The sequence below is a fragment of the Hakea prostrata genome, chromosome 10 (assembly GCF_041222555.1).
Source record: "Hakea prostrata isolate BN-2017 chromosome 10, UWA_Hpros_2, whole genome shotgun sequence".
In the NCBI taxonomy this organism is placed as follows: domain Eukaryota; kingdom Viridiplantae; phylum Streptophyta; class Magnoliopsida; order Proteales; family Proteaceae; genus Hakea; species Hakea prostrata.
The window spans coordinates 27029538-27047856 of NC_142609.1; the positions used below are offsets into that span (position 1 = coordinate 27029538).

At 40.0% G+C, this 18319-nt stretch overlaps 1 protein-coding gene across 1 annotated transcript in view; it reads left to right on the forward strand.

Annotated features, from left to right (window-relative positions):
* The first annotated feature begins 2249 nt into the window (after positions 1 to 2249).
* Positions 2250 to 18319, forward strand: part of LOC149002390 (protein kinase family protein / protein phosphatase 2C (PP2C) family protein) — an 89943-nt gene continuing 73873 nt past the window's right edge. The window contains exons 1-3 of the mRNA XM_089136303.1: positions 2250 to 2477; positions 2609 to 2726; positions 2860 to 3026. Coding sequence (XP_088992429.1) covers positions 2363 to 2477; positions 2609 to 2726; positions 2860 to 3026 — 400 coding nt within the window. The 5' untranslated portion in view covers positions 2250 to 2362. The remainder of the gene's footprint in view (positions 2478 to 2608; positions 2727 to 2859; positions 3027 to 18319) is intronic.

Consider the following 18319-nt stretch of genomic DNA (forward strand, 5'->3'; position numbering starts at 1 on the left):
TGGCCTACCCCTCAAACCATTGAAGAAGGGGTGCGTCTGATGGCTGAAACCTCGTGCATTAAATGGAGGGCAAAAGTGAACGCCTAGCTGCTCCACAACTACAAACACGACAAACAAAGCCCAGGAAAAGTGAAGTGTAGTTGCAAGGGGATCGAAAGCATCAGACGATGATTAGAGACTACAACCTAAATTGGAGAGTACAAAAGAAGAGTTGCGAGGATCATATCAACAGGCCGAAGACGCAAAGAACAAACAACAAGTCAAAATCATCGAAATAAAAGACATACCAAACATAGGAACCAAGCATAAACACACAAGTAAGAAGAAGACTGACCACAATACAGAAAACAAGAAGAAATAGCTTAAATAATGTTTAGTTCCTTTCACATTTTTCACTTTTGTTAGAATGACAATGTTTAAGTTCACGTCCATAATAAAGATTTCCTTCCTCAACATAATCAGAAGTACATCTACAATCCCAACATTCAGAATGACCAAAATTAAAAACCGAAATAGGTCCAAAGTCGACTCGAATGCCACGTGACATTTTTCCAGTTATTTTAAAAAATAGGATCTATTTGAGTAAAATTTTTAAAAACATTTTATTAAGTAAATATGTTTTAAAATCTAATCATGTGGGAAAATTTTCTTCAATAATAAATTTAAAAAAAAACCATTAAAGCTGTGGTTGGCACTTCTGCAAGATAAACATGGATCGAAAATGCATAAACATCCCTTTAAGCTGCTCCTACTGATTCTCCATTGTGACAAGCTATTTGCAGAGTTGAAAGTAAAATTAAAGAGTACTGCAAAATAATCATTGGAGATGATAAGAACACTTATTTTTGGAGGGACAACAGGTTAGACATAGAAGGTAATTTGGAAGTTCATGCGACATCTCTAGTACTCAGTCAGTGGCAGTGGGAAGTCATTAATCAATACTTGGAAGGTAGTGGCATGGAATGGATAATAAAAATTGAGGATACCTCCTTACAGAAATATGCAACAGATTGAAGGATTTCCCCCTCCCCTCTAGTAACAATGGATCAGAGGTCATGTATTGGATCCCATCCTCTGAATGTATTTTTTTCAATACGCTCTACATATGAAACATTGATAAAGAATGAATTAGCTGTAGATATGTGAATTTTTGATGAAAATTTCTGAATAAATCTTGGAAACTTCGTCTCCCAAACCGATTTTGCAGATTCTTCTGGCTAGTTGTAAAGAATCGGTTGCTGACTAATGGTAGGAAGCGCCACTTGCAACTTCAGGATAATGATAAATGCAATATTTGCATGAAAAAAGTGGAATATGTTTTATATGTGGTCAAGGATTGTTGCTAAGCAAGAACCATTTGGGAACGTATGGTTAAACCAAGTAATCAACTATGGTTTTTTAGGTGAGAAAATGTGGAATGGATCTACGCCAATATTTACGGGGCTGCCAAATGGAGCAGATATTGGCCTAAGCCATTTGTGTCTGCCCTACAACTTTTGTGGGGATGACAAAATTAAGATACACATGAGGTAGATTTGTCTTGACCAGGGAATGGTGTGTTCATTATCGAGGAATTTTATCGCGCTATTAAGGAAGCTTGGACAACATGCCAAAGCCCTGTTCTTGAACCAGGTAAAGAGTTGGAAGTTTTAGGGTGGACATGCCTCAGAAGAGGATGGTTTATGTGTAGCAAGGATGCTACTATGAATGTGAAGGAGTGTTACACTCAATTAGCTGGGGTGATTTGGGATAAAGCAGGTCTGTTTAGAAGATGATTTGCTATCAAGATTCTTGTATGCCAAGCAAAGAAGGGTGAAGGTAGTGTTGAATATGGGAGCATGACTGCATGACCACTCCAAATAGAATTAAATTCACTAATGGCCATTAGGCTATTGGACCCAGGACTTAACGAGCAAAGATTGATGGGAAGATTAATTGTTGAAATTCGTAGCCTAGAGGCCATGTCAGATTCGGTTATGTAAGCCGATAGGCTATCTAAGAAGGGGTTAAATGGAAGAGAGCGTCTGATATTTTTTTAATGATAATGATCCCCACAGAAAATGACATTCTCAAAGAGGATTTTCTCAAAGAGGATTTTCTAGAGAGTGATGGTTTCGTTTGATTTCGTTTGGTTCAATTTTATCGTCATTTGACCCCGTTTTGTTTAAAAAATAAAACAGTAAAAAGCGCTCCACTGGGTTACTACTGACTCGGGTGTCTCACTTTCTCAGTTAAGTCACCTCTCGATTCCATTGTCAACCTATAAAAACTCCTTTGTTTGTTGACTGTATCCACGGTACACACGCGGGTCACTGGGGAGCGAGAGAGGGATACGAAGAGGGAGGGAACGGGAGACAGAGACATGGTGGTGAAAATAGTGGAGCCTAATACCTGCATAAGGGGCTGCTGTAGTAGTGATTCCATACCCTTACATCTCCCTCCGTCGTCATATACCCTCATCTCTCCGATCGCTAGAGGTACCCTCTAAATTGTGTGTTTGATGAAACAGGAAGACGTCAACTATTAAATTTAATCTTTTGATTGGAATATGATAAAACGATTTCAGCCTCACTATTTACTCTCCCTTTTGTATAATTTCTGTTTCAAGGTTCGGAAAGCGTTGTGTATGAAGCAGAACTCTGTGGGACCAAGGTCGCAGTGAAGAAGCCCATCTTGTCTACATCAGAAGAACTCGACAAATTCCACAAAGAACTGCAGATGTTATGGTTGGTTAATTTTTCTCTCTCTTAAAAGGTTCTCTTAGAGAAAATTTCAGATATAACCAATGATTTCGATGATTATTTCTGGTGAGAATTGCTAACGTAATCAATGGTTTTGATGTGTAAAATGATGATGAAGCAAGCTAGATCACCCGGGGATAGCTAAACTTGTTGCAGCCCATGCAAGGCCGCCAAATTACATGTTCTTCCTCCAGTTCTACGAGTCCCGGAATCTTGCAGAGAAATTACATTTAGAACAGTGGAGCCCTGCTGTCGATCAAGTTCTTAAGATCAGTCTTCAATTGGGTTAGAGTTACTGTTCACTTGGCTATTTAATTCTCATGCATTGTCTTCTTGTCAAGTTTCTTTTTAATTTTACTAGTAGCCCTATTCTTGTTGCTACTTTTAGGTTTTGGTTTTGTTAAGATCTTTGAGCTTGAAGCTTTTGTTGGTTGGGAAATGAGACGACTTCAATTTTTTTGGGTCAATTTGGGGATTATTTTTGAAGAAATAGTAATTTCAGAAATTCTGTTTCAATTTTTGTTTAATGGCATTGATTAGAAAAGGTTTGGGTATGACAATAATGCTTTAAACGATACAACAACAACAACAACAACAACAACAACAACAACAACAACAACAACAACAACAACAATAAGCCTTGTCCCAAGTGGTTGGTTGCTTGTGTTTTTTTGGTTTTTCTTTTTTTTTTTTGGGGGGCGTGGTTGGTGGGGGGGGGTTGCTCTGTGTTTTTTTTTCCCCTTCTTTTTTTGGGTTTTCCGATTCCAGCTCAATTACAAAAGGAGGACACTTCAATTGCACATTCACAGATAGCACCACGAAGGACCACACGCAAGATTAGTACACCATCTTATCTTAAGGACTATACTCTGTAATCTTGTTTAATATTCTGTCATTTAGCTTAATGCTTAATTGTCGAGATTAGTTACAAATTAGTTACACAGCAGTTACAGATCTGGATCTGAGCAAGTAGAAGTCTCTGGAATACTATTAGCTATAAATGTAATCAAGGAGAATAGAAGCGTATGAATGAAGTAACTCCTCGTTTCCTCTTCAAACTCTCTGTTTCTTCTCTTCTCTATTCTTCTCTGTTCTGAATCCAGAAAACTCGCATCATTGGTCCGACCTGCCGGATCCATGGCGGAACGAACTCGTATGGCTCAACTTGATGAATCTGTGAAACAGCTCGGTATCACCTCTGCAGAACACGGTGAGATGATGGTCTCTCTACGAGCTATGGCGACTGAGCAGCAAGAGACGCTAACTGAGCTGGTAATGAGACTCACCTCTCTCGATGGGAAAATCGAACAAGTCCTGGGGATGCCGCCAACGCCGGAACCACGGTGGAGGAATGGATCACCAACTGAGTCTATCGGCTCTCATTATGGCGGATCTATACAAACTCGTCAAGTGCGATTGGATTTTCCAAGGTTCTCCGGCACGGATCCAGTCGGTTGGGTGTTTAAGGCTGAACAATTTTTTGATTATCATACGACGCCTGATGAACAACGACTTAGGATCTCGTCGTTTCATATGGATGAGGAAGCCTTACAGTGGTTTCAGTGGATGTATAAATCGACTCTTTTCACAAATTGGGAAGCATTTAAGCGATCGATCGAGAAAAGATTCGGACCGAATCCCTTTGAAGATCCTCGCGCGTTACTTGCTAAATCAACATAACAAACCACTGTTGCGGAATATCAGTCGCGCTATGAGGCTTTGGCAAATTGAATTACTCCATTACCAACAGAATTTTTGGTAAGTTGCTTTGTTTCAGGACTTCGGTCTGATATACGGCATGAAGTCATGGCCTGTCGTCCGGTAAATATGGATCAAGCAGTGGAGTTAGCACGGCTACATGAATCTAAGATCTATGAAGGGAGACGACCTTTTTCCCGAATCTTGCCTATTTCTACGAAGCCGCCTCTGCTTCCAACACCACCGCCCTATACTGCCGTTCGATCCCTACCGGCACCATCTCCAACAATGGCCACGTTGCCCATTAAATGATTGTCACCGACAGAAATGCAAGCACGCCGCGAGAAGGGGTTATGCTATAACTGTGAAGAGAAATTTACACCGGGACATAGGTGCCGGAGTCGACAATTATATTTGATGGAATCGGAAGAGACCGCTGCAATTGAAGATGACCTTGAGTCAGCCACCATTGAACTCGAGTTGATTGATGAATCACCTCGTGAGATGTTCACCCTGATGGGAGTTAATTCTCCAACCACCCTTCGTTTGACCGGGTTCGCTGCGGGTCGACCAGTTCAGGTTCTTGTTGATGGGGGCAGCACTCATAACTTCATCAGAAGTGAGGTTGCCAAATATCTCAATCTAACGGTGGAAGTTGCAAGCAACATATCAGTAGTAATTGGTGATGGGAAACGGTTAGTATGTGAAGGATTAATTTGTCAATTTACACTTACTTTTCCTAATTATACTGCTACTTTCGATGCACATGTATTACCCATCTATGGTGCATATGTGATTTTAGGTGTGCAATGGATGGCCACACTAGGACCCATCATTTTTGATTATCAACGGCTAACAATGCAGTTCGAAGATACTGATCAAACGATCCTATTAAAAGGAGCAACTGATGAAGCACCCATGCAAATTCAATATCATGGGCTGAGAAAAGTCGTTGAAGCCCATCACTATGAGATGTTGTTCAAATTAGAATTGGAGAGCCCATGTGGAGACATTAGAACCATCAACAATGCTGAATTAAAAGAGTTATTGGATGGGTATGAATCTGTGTTCAAGGAACCTAATACATTACCTCCAGAACGAGCTCAGGATCACCGTATCCATTTGCTACCAGGAACAACACCGGTAAACGTCCGGCCTTACAGGTACCCTTACTTTCAGAAATCTGAAATTGAACGACAAGTTGTGACGATGCTACACAGCGGCATCATTCACCCAAGCGTGAGTCCTTATTCATCACCAGTGCTTCTTGTCAAAAAACGAGATGGGACTTGGAGATTTTGCATCGACTACAGAGCATTAAATGCGGTAACAATTCGCGATCGGTTCCCGATTCCCACTGCCGACGAGCTCTTTGATGAACTCCATGGTTCCATTTTCTTCTCTAAAATGGATTTACGCTCAGGCTACCATCAAATTAGGGTTCGGCCAGACGATATTGAGAAAACGGCCTTCAGAACCCATGACGGGCATTACGAATTCCTCGTCATGCCGTTTGGACTCACTAATGCTCCGTCAACTTTTCAAGCAGCCATGAACGACATCTTTCGGCCATACCTGCGACGATTTCTACTTATTTTCTTCGATGACCTTCTCATATACAGCAAAACCTGGACAGAGCATTTGCAGCACCTTAAGCTTGTTTTGGAGACACTGCAGTCTCACCAACTCTTTGCCAAACTGAGTAAATGCACCTTCGATGACACAACGGTGGAGTATTTGGGACACATCGTGACGAGAGAAGGGTTGGCAGTCGATCAAAACAAGGTGGCAGCGGTATTGGCATGGGCAATTCCTACCAATTTGAAAGAAGTCAAGAGTTTTTTGGGTTTAACGGGATATTATCGCCGGTTTATAAAAGGATATGCAGGCATGGCAGCGGCTCTGACTAATCTCCTTCGCAAGGGGGCTTTTCAATGGACAGACAGCTCTACACAAGCCTTCCAACGCCTCCAGCAAGCTCTGAGCTCTGCACCCGTACTGGCCCTCCCTGATTTTGAACAACCATTCTTGCTTGAAACAGATGCTTCAGGTGATGGAATTGGAGCCATTCTATCACAGCATAACAAACCAATAGCTTATTCTAGTCGCAAGCTCTCTCCAAGAATGCAGGCTGCTTCCACTTATGTCAGAGAACTCTTTGCTATTACCCAAGCTGTTTCAAAGTGGCGACAATACTTGCTTGGACGCCGATTCATTATTCGCACAGATCAAAGAACTCTCAAGGAATTAAATTCTCAGGTAATTCAAACTCCCGACCAACAGTATTGGATATCTAAACTGTTGGGTTTTGATTATGAGATTCAGTATAAACCTGGTAAAGATAACCAAGGGGCTGATGCCTTGTCTAGAACCCCTGCAGGTCAGTGTTATGCTTTCACTCTGTTTTCCCCTGCCCCAAATTTTCTAACCCAATTACGAGCCGAGGTTGCAGAGTCCCTGGAATTACAGAAATTCATGCCACAACCTCCAGTTGATTCTACTACAGCAATTCCTCAGTCAAAATTTGAATTGCGGAATGGGTTATTATTAAGATAAGGACGTTTGGTCTTACCCAGCACCTGTTCTCTTCGGCAGACATTACTTAAGGAATTTCATGATTCTCCCCTTGGAGGACATGCCGGTTATGTAAGAACTCTCAAAAGGCTCTCTGCCAATGTCTGGTGGAAAGGAATGACCAGAGATACAAAAGAATATGTGATACATTGTACAACTTGCCAACAGGTGAAAGTCCCCCCAACAGCTCCTGCGGGGCTGCTTCAACCCTTGCCTATTCCTGTGCAAGTATGGGAAGATCTTTCAATGGACTTTATTACTGGCTTACCAGCATCACAGGGCAAAACAACTATTTGGGTGGTCGTGGATCGTCTCACTAAGTATGTGCACTTTAGCCCTTTACCTACTTCATTTACCAGCTCCCAATTGGCAGACGTGTTTATGCATGAAGTGGTTCGTCACCATGGCTTTCCACGTTCCATTGTCAGCGACAGAGACCCCTTATTTTTAAGCAATCTTTGGCGAGAGTTGCATCGCCTCAATGGCACCACATTGGCCTTCAGTACCTCTTACCATCCTCAAACAGATGGCCAAACTGAAGTGACCAATCGTTCTCTTGAGCAATACCTACGATGCTATGTAGCTGATACACCACGCCAATGGACAAGGTACCTCGGATGGGCAGAATACTGTTACAATACCTCACATCATTCTGCCATTAACACAACTCCCTTTGAGGCATTGTATGGCCGAGCACCTCCTACCCTTGCTCGTTATCTACCCAACTCAGCTGTTAATCCCTCTCTGAATACTGAATTCCGCACGCGTGATCAGCTGTTGTCTGACTTGAAGAGTAACCTCCAACGTGCCCAGGCCAGGATGCAAGATCAGGCTAACAAACATCGCTTGGAAAAGAAGTATGATGTTGGTGACTGGGTTTATGTAAAGTTGCAGCCATACCGACAGTCTACTGTTGCTCATCGATTAAATACCAAGTTGGGAAGACGTTACTTTGGCCCTTTTCAGATTGCTCAGAAGATTGGTGAAGTGGCCTATCGTTTACTCCTTCCACAAGAGTCTCAAATTCATCCTGTCTTCCATGTATCACTGCTTAAACCCTCTGTGGGCTCACCACCTATCACTGATTCATCTCCAGTCCTGCCTCCTGAGGAGCTCTCACCAGTGGCCATTATTCAAACTCGCCAAGTGCAGCACCTAGGTTCTGCTGTTCAGCAGCTCTTGGTGCAATGGGCTGGAGTTCCGCTTACTTCAGCCACCTGGGTTACCCTTGCTGACTTTACCAAACAGTTCCCTAACTTCAACCTTGCGGACAAGGTTGTTGTCCATGGGGGTGGGATTGATACAGCTCAATTACAAAAGGAGGACACTTCAATTGCACATTCACAGATAGCACCACGAAGGACCACACGCAAGATTAGTACACCATCTTATCTTAAGGACTATACTCTGTAATCCTGTTTAATATTCTGTCATTTAGCTTAATGCTTAATTGTCGAGATTAGTTACAAATTAGTTACACAACGATTCAGATCTGGATCTGAGCAAGTAGAAGTCTCTGGAATACTATTAGCTATAAATGTAATCAAGGAGAATAGAAGCGTATGAATGAAGTAACTCCTTGTTTCCTCTTCAAACTCTCTGTTTCTTCTCTTCTCTATTCTTCTTTGTTCTGAATCCAGAAAACTCGCATCATTATCTTAAGTCAGTCCGTAGCTCTTTTAGTTCCTTTTATCTGGATTATATCACTTCTCTGTACATGGGCTTTTATAGGTCTTCGTTGAACGTAGCTGTGCCACCTCGAACAACTTTCTTGAAGCTTTTCACTTATAGGATCAACTCTCAGACCAACTTAAATATGATCATTCCTTATTTTATCCTTCCTAGTTTTGCCACTCATCCATCTTAGCATCTTTATTTCTGCAACACTGAGTTTATCTATATAATTTTTTTAACAACCTAATACTCTACATTGTACATCATAGTTGTCGAATGACAGTCCTATAGAATTTTCCTTTAAGCTTTAATGGAATATGTCGATCACATAAGATCCTAGACACATTTTTCCACTTCATCCACTTTATTTTAATTCTTTAGGAAACATCATCCTCTATATCACTTCCTTTTATTTGTAATTGAACCTAGATACCTAAAACAATCACTCTGATGAATTTCCTTGTTGTCAAGTTTCACCACCTTATCGTCTGCTCGATCATGACTAAAGTTACAAACTAGATATTCTGTCTTCGTTCTACTTAGTTTAAAGTCTCTTGATTCCTAAGCTGTTCTTTATGATTCTAATTTGGTATTAGTCCCTACTTGAGTCTCATTTATCAACATAATATCATCAGTAGAAAGCATACACCAAGGGATCTCATCTTGAATGTCTTTGGTTAATTCATTCATTCATTACAAGTGCAAATAAATATGGGCTTAAAGTTGATCCTTGATGTAGCCCAACTGTAATTGAGAATTCATTACTTCATCCCCCACTTGTTCTTACACTTGTCACTGAACCATCATACACATCCTTAACTATGTCCACTTATTTACTGCAACACTTCTTTTCTCTATTATTTGACAAATTAAATCTTTAAGGTACTCTATTATAAGCTTTTTCTAGGTCAATAAATACCATGTGAAGGTCTTTTCTATTGTCTTTATTACCTTTCCATAAGTCTTTTAATTAGGTAAATAGCCTCCGTTGTAGATCTTCCTGGCATAAAATCCAAATTGGTTCTCCGAAATTGTGGTTAAGTGTCTCAAATGAGTTTCAATTACTCTCTCCCATAATTTCAGTATGGCTCATTAGTTTAAAGCCTTATAGTTATTACAACTTTGAATATCTCCTTTATTTTTGTAAATTGGAATCATGATGCTTCTCCATTCATCTGGCATTTTCCCTATGCTCATAATCTTATTAAACAACCTAGTCAACCAAACTAGCCATGGGTTCCTAAGCTCTTCTGTACTTCTACTAGGATTTCATTAGGACCTTGTGTCTTGTCTAGTTTCATCCTCTTTAGTGCTTCTTTACTTTGGACATTGAAATTCTCCATATATATGTTCTAAAATTGGTGCTTTGGTGAACGGTGATGGTGTAATCGTCCGAATCACTTGAAGTATGCTCGTTTAATAGACTAGAGAAATAGATTTCCCATCTTTTCTTAATGCCCTCATCACAAACTAGTACATTACTATCTCCATTTTTAATACATCTAACATGGTCAAGATCTCTAATCTTCCTATCCTTTATTTTAGCTATCTTATAAATAGATTTTTTCCTTCGTGCCCAACTTATTGTATAACTCTTCACACTTCTTCTCCTGCAGTTTTCCTAGCTTCATTTCTAGCCAACCTATATACCTTTGAAGATCTTCAACATCCTTAGTTCTTTGCCATGTCTTAAAACTAGCTTTCTTATTCCTAATGGCAGCTTGAACCTCACTATCCCACCACCAAGTCTCTTTATAAGAATAGAGCTTTCTTTTTGATTCACCTAGAATATCTTTAGCCACCTTCTTAATACACATAGCCATCTCATCCACATCGAATTAGTGTCCCCCTCAAAATCCCACTTTCCTTGGTTGACTACTTCATTAATGAAGGATTTCAAGCACTCTCCTTTCAAGATCCACCATCTTATCATAGGATAGTTAACCTTACACCTTTTGAGTTTTTGGGGTTAGGCACATATCCAAAACCACAAGTCTTGGTGTTGGATTCTACTAGGAGTTCAATTAGAGTTTGTGTTCATGTAAATTTCTATTTCTTGTTATCTTAGTATGGGTATTTATGTAATAGTGTTCTTTTTATTTTATTATAAATAGAGGGCTTGAGATCACATTGATCACAATAAGCCATTTTACCACAATCGGCTTTTTCAACATTGCATCAGAGCCTAAATTCGATTAGGTTCTTCTTCTAATTTTTTTTTTCAAACCCATCGCAGATTTTTTCGCTTTCTTTCTTCTGCAACCGTTGCAGAATTTTCTTCAACCATCGCAGAAATTTTCTGCAACCATCGCAATTTTCTTCTTCTGTAACCTATTACAATTTCTGATTCTTTCCAAAAAACCTTGCGCCTATCATTCTTCAATTTTGGACAGCAATCTGCCGCTGCAAGAACAAGAAAAAAGGAAAAAAAAGAGGGGAAGAAGAAGAGAAGAAGAACCCTGCTGCTACCACTGCTGCTATCGCCGTTGCTGGCTACCGCCGCCGCTTCTGTGCCATCAAGAGAAGAAAAACAAAAAAAGAACAGAAACTGCTACCGCCTCTGCTTCCTGCAAACAGTAAGTATACATCTGAATTTAAAACCGATGATTTAGGGGTTTAAATTGTAAATTTGCATTCTTCTAGGGACCTATTGGTAAATTAGCATAGTTTCAGGGACTTATGCGTAATTTTACAGTCTTAAGGGACCTATTTTCAAATTTACACAGTGTACGGGCTTATGTGTAATTTTGCATATTTTAAGGGACCTTATTGTAATTTCCCAGTTTTCAAGGGTTTATTTGTAATTTCTCATAGTTAAAAAAAGAAAGAAAGAAAAAGAAAAAGAATAAGAAAGAAAGAAAGGAAAGAAGAAAGAGAAGAAGAGGAAAAAGAAAAAAAAATTGGTATTCATTATCTGCATTTTTTAAATCCCATCATTTATTTGGGTGGTTTGGCTGTTGCATTCTGCGACATTTCAGTTACTTTGAAGGGGTGAAGACTGAAGAACTGCAGACAATTCTTTCAACTTGGCAACCACTGATGGTACTATTGCTCCCATTGGATCCGAACATTACCTCACTCTTCATCCTCTTTTGGTAAGATTTAATGGTACAAATTATTTAATTTGGTCTCGATTTGCTTACCTGACTATTGTCGGAAGAGGATTAGTTGGACACATTACGGGCACCACTATTAAACCTACTACCACAGGTGTTTCACTGGATAAATGGATATCAAATAACTCTCTTATTATGTCATTCCTTTTGAATTTCATGCATCCAAATATTGCCCGGGGTTACCTATTACTTGGTACTGCGGCCCAAATCTGGAAGGCTACTATTGAAACATATGGACAATTGGGGAATGATGCACAGGTTTATGAGCTACGAAAGAAGCTTCATGAGATTACTCAAAAGGAACTGACTGTAACCCAATATTATGCATCGTTAAGATCTCTTTTGCAAGAGTTGGATCATTATGGGGATTATCACCTCACTAACCCAGATGATGTGACTACTTATAGGAAGCACATTGATAAGATTCGGGTATATGACTTCTTGGCAGGTTTGAATGTAGAGTCAATCAGATCATAGTGCAAATATTATGTCGCTCTCCCTTTCCTACACTAGAAAAATCTTATGCTCTTGTTTAGTGTGAGGAAAGCCGTCGATTAGCCATTCTTCATACTCCTATCGTGGAGAAATTAGCCTTACAGTCTGTTAACACTAAGTCTGATTTGGCTAAGGAGATTGTCAAATGTGAGCACTGTCACAGACCATATCATACTAAGGCCAATTGTTGGAAGCTTGATAAGAACCTAGATTCAACAAAGCAACTTGACAGTAACAATGGAAATAGTGAGAGAATTATACTTTATTAACTGGTAATCTCCTAAACTCAAAATAACACAGCAGTAGGCATTCCTACAGCAACCCGAGAGCAATAGCCCTCGCCCCAATATTCCCTTATGGCAAAAGGTACCCTAACCTATTACCCTCCTTAATACTTATACTAGATAGTTCCCTAAATTAACCACTTGACAAATCTATCCCTAAATCTCTCTCATTTAGTAGTAAATATTCTGCAATATTCTACCTATCCCCAAATCTCTCTTATTCAGTAGTAAATATTTTGTAATATTCTGCAAATCATTCGCAATATTCTGCCTGTCCCCAAATTCGTCTTATTTAGTAGTAAATATTCTGCAAATCATTCTCTATTCAGCAACCTCCTTCTCAGGATCAGATCTAATTGCTTTCTCTATTCAGCAACCTCCTTCTCAAGACCAGATCTGATTGCTTTCTTTAGTTGCTGTTCGCCAAATCCATATTTCTTCTTGTGCTTGTGAGAATACACACGAGATATGAGGGGCCTATCAATACTCCCTTCCAACAGTCTCACCTTGTCCTCAAGGTGAAAATCAGGAAATTGGTTATTTGTCACGTTGTAGTCCTCCCAAGTATTTTCACATGGTGGTAGTCCTTTCCACTTAAGCAACACTACTAACACCCCTTAAGGAATAGTGTTGTTCCATAAATGCCCATGGGAGTTTTGCTTTGTCAATGTGTTATTTCCTAACTGGGCAAACTATTGACAACACCCAAAAGAAAACTGTAGGGCTGGGCCTGAAATTAAAATTGGTAAGAGGCCCATAACTTATTCCTGATTAATTAACCTATAATTCAAACAAGTGGGCTGTGGGTATTTTGAATTAACTGGGCTTCCCATAGCCCACTTCTCTGTTTTAAAAAACTGACCCACATGAAGTGACCAGACTATGGTTAGTGGTCCAACCACCACCCGGTTCAATCCTTTCATCTTCCTCTCTACTGCTGCGATCCCAACTCCAAATTCCTTATTTGCCGCTGCTGATTATGATATTTCTTTCCTCTTCAGAATTGTAAACAATCCAAAAAAATCATCAAAAGATTTCACCATTAAATCTAATCGGTTAAGCACATCTTGGAGATCTCCCTCAACGGGAAAGAATTTATTCAGCAATCGCACCCACGTCGCACCAGAATTTTGCCAAAATTCAAGCTGTTTCATCTCTGACGGTGTCTACGAGTACCCTTCCATCGCTACCACTATCATCCATGGTGGTTTCGCTGGAGTTCTTGCTTCCCAATCCACCTTACTTTTTATCCGAAAAAGCCTTTGTGCCCTATTTCTTCTCTTCTCTCTCTTTAGTGGAAAACTCAAATAAAACTTCTATGCCATTGTTTCGATTATCGGCGCAAGCCTGAACAGGTCTGAAATTAATCACGGCTTAATCCGCAATTTCTGCCTTTGTCAATCCGCTTCGTCTTCCCTGTGATTGCATAGCATGGTTGTCTTCATTAACACTGATCATTGTTTCAGGATTGTGCAAACTCAAAATTCATTTTGTTTCTCTGCCATAACCAAAGTCTATTTTAATGGCTTCTTGGAAACTCACCCAAGTAAATTCCGACCAAGATCTATTATACACCCAATCCAGCACATCTCCTTCCAAATGTTGGAGAACCACACTCAACCTTCTCTCCTACTCAATTTGGTGTTCCCAACAGAATAACAACACTTCAAGAAGCCATTTTTGCACATTGCCTTCGCCGGAAAATATGAACAATCCGGTGTCCATCTATTCTCGCAGATCGTCACTGCTCTGATACCAAGTTGATAAGAACCTAGATTCAACAAAGCAACTTGACAGTAACAATGGAAATGGTGAAAGAATTATACTTTATTAATTGGTAATCTCCTAAACTCAGAATAACACAGTGGTAGGCATTCCTACAGCAACTCGAGAGCAATAGCCCTCCCCTTAATATTCCCTTGCTTATACTAGATAGTCCCTAAATTAACCACTTGACAAATCTGTCCCCAAATCTCTTTCATTCAGTTGTAAATATTCTGCAATGTTCTGCCTGTCCCCAAATCTCTCTTATTCAGTAGTAAATATTTTGCAATATTCTACAAATCATTCACAGATTTTGCCAGTCCCCAAATCCCTCTTATTTAGTAGTAAATATTCTGTAAATCATTCTCTATTCAGCAACCTCCTTCTCAAGATCAGATATGATCGCTTTCTTTATTTAGCAATCTCCTTCTTAGGACCAGATTTGATTGCTTTCCTTAGCTACTGTTCGCCAAATCTAGCTTTCTTCTTGTGCTTGCGAGAATACACACGAGATATGAGGGGCCTATCAAAGCTCCATGGGAAGCTTGCTGATTTTGAGAAAAAAAGAGCATAAAGAAGGGGCAAATTGAAAGCTAATCTTTCTGAGATAGTTTCCACGACACCCTCTGCAGACATTGGTTTTTCATAGGAGGAGTTAGCTACTCTGCGATGCATTCTGCAGTCTTCTACTACTGGTACAGCCTCTACTACTGCTTCCTCCACTATTTATACCAACTCCTACCTTGCTACTTCAGTTAAAACTTTTATAGGCTACCATGTTTCTTCAGTTTCTGCTCCCTGGATCCTTGATATAGGTACCACAGATCATATGACATGTTCATCCTCTTTTTTCTTACATTATGCTCCAACTTCCGGAAAAGATAAAGTTCGAATTACTGATGGCTCATATTCTTCCATTGCTGGAAAAGGGATCATTCAGCATTCTCCATCACTTTCTTTTTCTAAAGTTTTACACGTTTCCTCTTTCTCTACTAACTTGCTCTCTATTAGTAGTCTTACACATGACCTGAGTGTTAAGTGACTTTTTTCCTATCTTATTGTGTCTTCCAGGATCTGGCAACGGGGAAGGAGATTGAACGTGGTAAACTAGACAATGGACTTTATCTGTTGAAGCCAATTAGAGGATCTACTTCGCTCTGACTGCATCTCCTAATCAGGTCCATTCGGTAATATCAGACCTTCAGCAGTGGCACTGTAGGCTAAGTCACCCCCTCTAGAAACTCTTAAGAAAGTATTTCCCGATTTGGTTTCTTCTTGTAAGAAAGATGGATGAATTTTTTTGTGAAGCCTTCATTTTTGCTAAACAAACCCGTTTTACATATTTACCTTCTCTTCATAATAGAAAATTTATTCCTTTTGGACTCATTCATACTGATGTGTGGGGCCCTTGCCGACGTGTGTCTATCACTGGCTTTAGGTACTTTGTTACTTTTATTGATTGTCATTCTCGTTCTACATGGATTTATCTTTTAAAACAAAAAAATGAGGTTTTTCGATGTTTTCATGATTTTCGTAATATGATTAAGACTCAGTTCAATACCACTGTGAAGATCCTTCACAGTGACAATGGCACAGAGTATATTGATGGTGAATTTCAGCGATATCTCTCTAACTCTGGCATAATATACTAGACAAGTAGTGTTGATACCGCTGCTCAAAATGGGGTTGCCGAAAGGAAGAATCAGCATCTTTTAGAGAGATCCTGTTCACTTATGATTGCTATGAATGTCCCTAACCAATACTGGAGTGATGCTATCCTCATTGCATCTTACCTTATGAATATGATGCCTAGTAGGATACTTGGTTTTAAATGTCCTAATGAGCTTCTCCAGGGAACCTTTTCTTTTATTATTCCCCCAAAGGTTTTTGGATGTGTCTGTTATGCTAGAATCACAGCCCATCAAAGTAAGTTGGCTCACGATGGCCTACGTTGCATTTTTCTAGGGTATTCTGGCTACTCGAAAGGGTACAAATTTTATCATCCTCCTTCCAGGAAAACCATTGTCTCCATGGATGTCATTTTTATGAGTCTTGCCCTTACTATACACCTCTCCAGGGGGAGAGTCCTAAAGGAAAGGTTCTATTTCCAACTCTAGACATTTCTTTCACACCACCACAACACAACTTTAGGCGTTCAAGAAGTGTTTCCTGAACAGGGGGAGACTTCAACCAGTATTCCTAAGGACCCTAATTTCCCCCCTCTGTTTTTTGAACCATGTGAAGAACCTAGTCAGGGGGAGACCACTCCTGTGAGGCCCACTATTGAGGTATTTCAAAATAAGATTGACCAGAATAAGGAGGTGCAGACTTATCAGATGAAGAATTACAACCGGCTAAAGCAAGTGGAGAAAGGTGACACGTTACCACGTCAATCTGCTGCTCGAGAATCATATTCTACTGTTCTCTCTGAGGTATCTTCTTTTGATCTTCCTATTGCTGTTAGAAAAGGAGTCAGATCTTGTACTCAACATCCCATAGCTAAATATGTCTCTTATGAATCTTTGTCTTACTCTTACCGAGCTTTTATATCCTCTCTATCATCTATATTTGTTCTTAAAAGTTGGCCGGAAGCCTATGGTAATAAGAGATGGAAGGCAGCTATGGTAGAGGAAATGCAGGCAATGGAGAAAAATGATACTTGGGAGCTGGTTACACTTACTCCAAGAAAAAAACCAGTGGGATGGAAATGGGTGTTTGTGTAGGAGTTCCTTAAAACAGAATTCTTTGTTTGTTTTTGTTTCTAAATTGAGTCCTAGTGTAACTCCTTCAGTGTAAACTCTATGAATAAAGCCTCCTGCATGTAATCGAAAAAGTTCATGATTATTAAATTTTTTTGAAGGAGAATTAGGGAGTGAAGGAGGTTTTACCAAGGAGGTAAGCCTGCGGCACCTTGGAGATTCCTATTTTCTGCAATTATCAGTCCCCTTCTACAAACAAGTAAGTACTCACCTGCTACCCTCTCCTTTCTTCTTTTCCTTTGCGCAACCCCATTCCCCTCCCCTCTCTTCTTGCGGCACCACCCCGTCTCTCCAAACCCTATTTTTCTCATATTTTCTGAACCCCACCCCCAAATCCCTTACCCTCTTAGGATCACCTCCCTCCCTTCCCTTCCCTCGTCTTCCATCCCCCACCCCTTTACCCTCACCTAAACTCTAAATTCTGAGATTTATCTTCTTCAGACCTTCTCATCCCTCTATGTCTCAAGCCCCACACCCCAAATCCAATTCTCTTTCAGATTCACCATCCCCTTTCAACCTTCAACCTTCAATCCTAGCCCTAAACCTTGCCACGCTTTAGAAACCCTAAAATTGTGAAAACCATAATTGTTTAAACCTTAGAATCCTGAATTTAAATCCAAATTTTAGAAACAGCAGAATTCAGATTTAAATCCCTAAAATCCTAACCCTAACCCTGCTGGCCGAATCCTGTCCTCACTCATTCCCCTCAACCCTAAATAATCTTAGACCCCTACAAACCCTAGCCACAGGGTTTAGAATTCAAAATCCCTTAGCCGAAGGTGTACCTATCTCTAAACAGCTGCTGTCCACCTTTGAATTGCCCTAGAAGATCTAATTGCAGGGCATTTAAAGCCCTAATATACTGCTGGTTCTATTGAATTGATCCTGTAAATTGGCCCTCAATTTGGGGGTTACATCACCTTCCGTCCAAGTATCTAGCAGTGCACCCCATCACCCTCCTCATATCACCTTTTATACTACTAGGGAATCCTTTGTTATTTAGGATCTCCGTCACATTTAGTCTCAGCCACATGATTAAAAGACTTCAACTTAAACTAAACAACTGATAGAATCTTCTTGAAAATAGATTCCCTAAGACATTAAGACTCAAACATAAAGGAAAGGAACTCTTCTTGAAGTAAAGACTTATAGGAGTCCTACTAAAAGAGACTCCTAAGGACTCAAGAACTGAACTCACAAATCAGACTAAGACT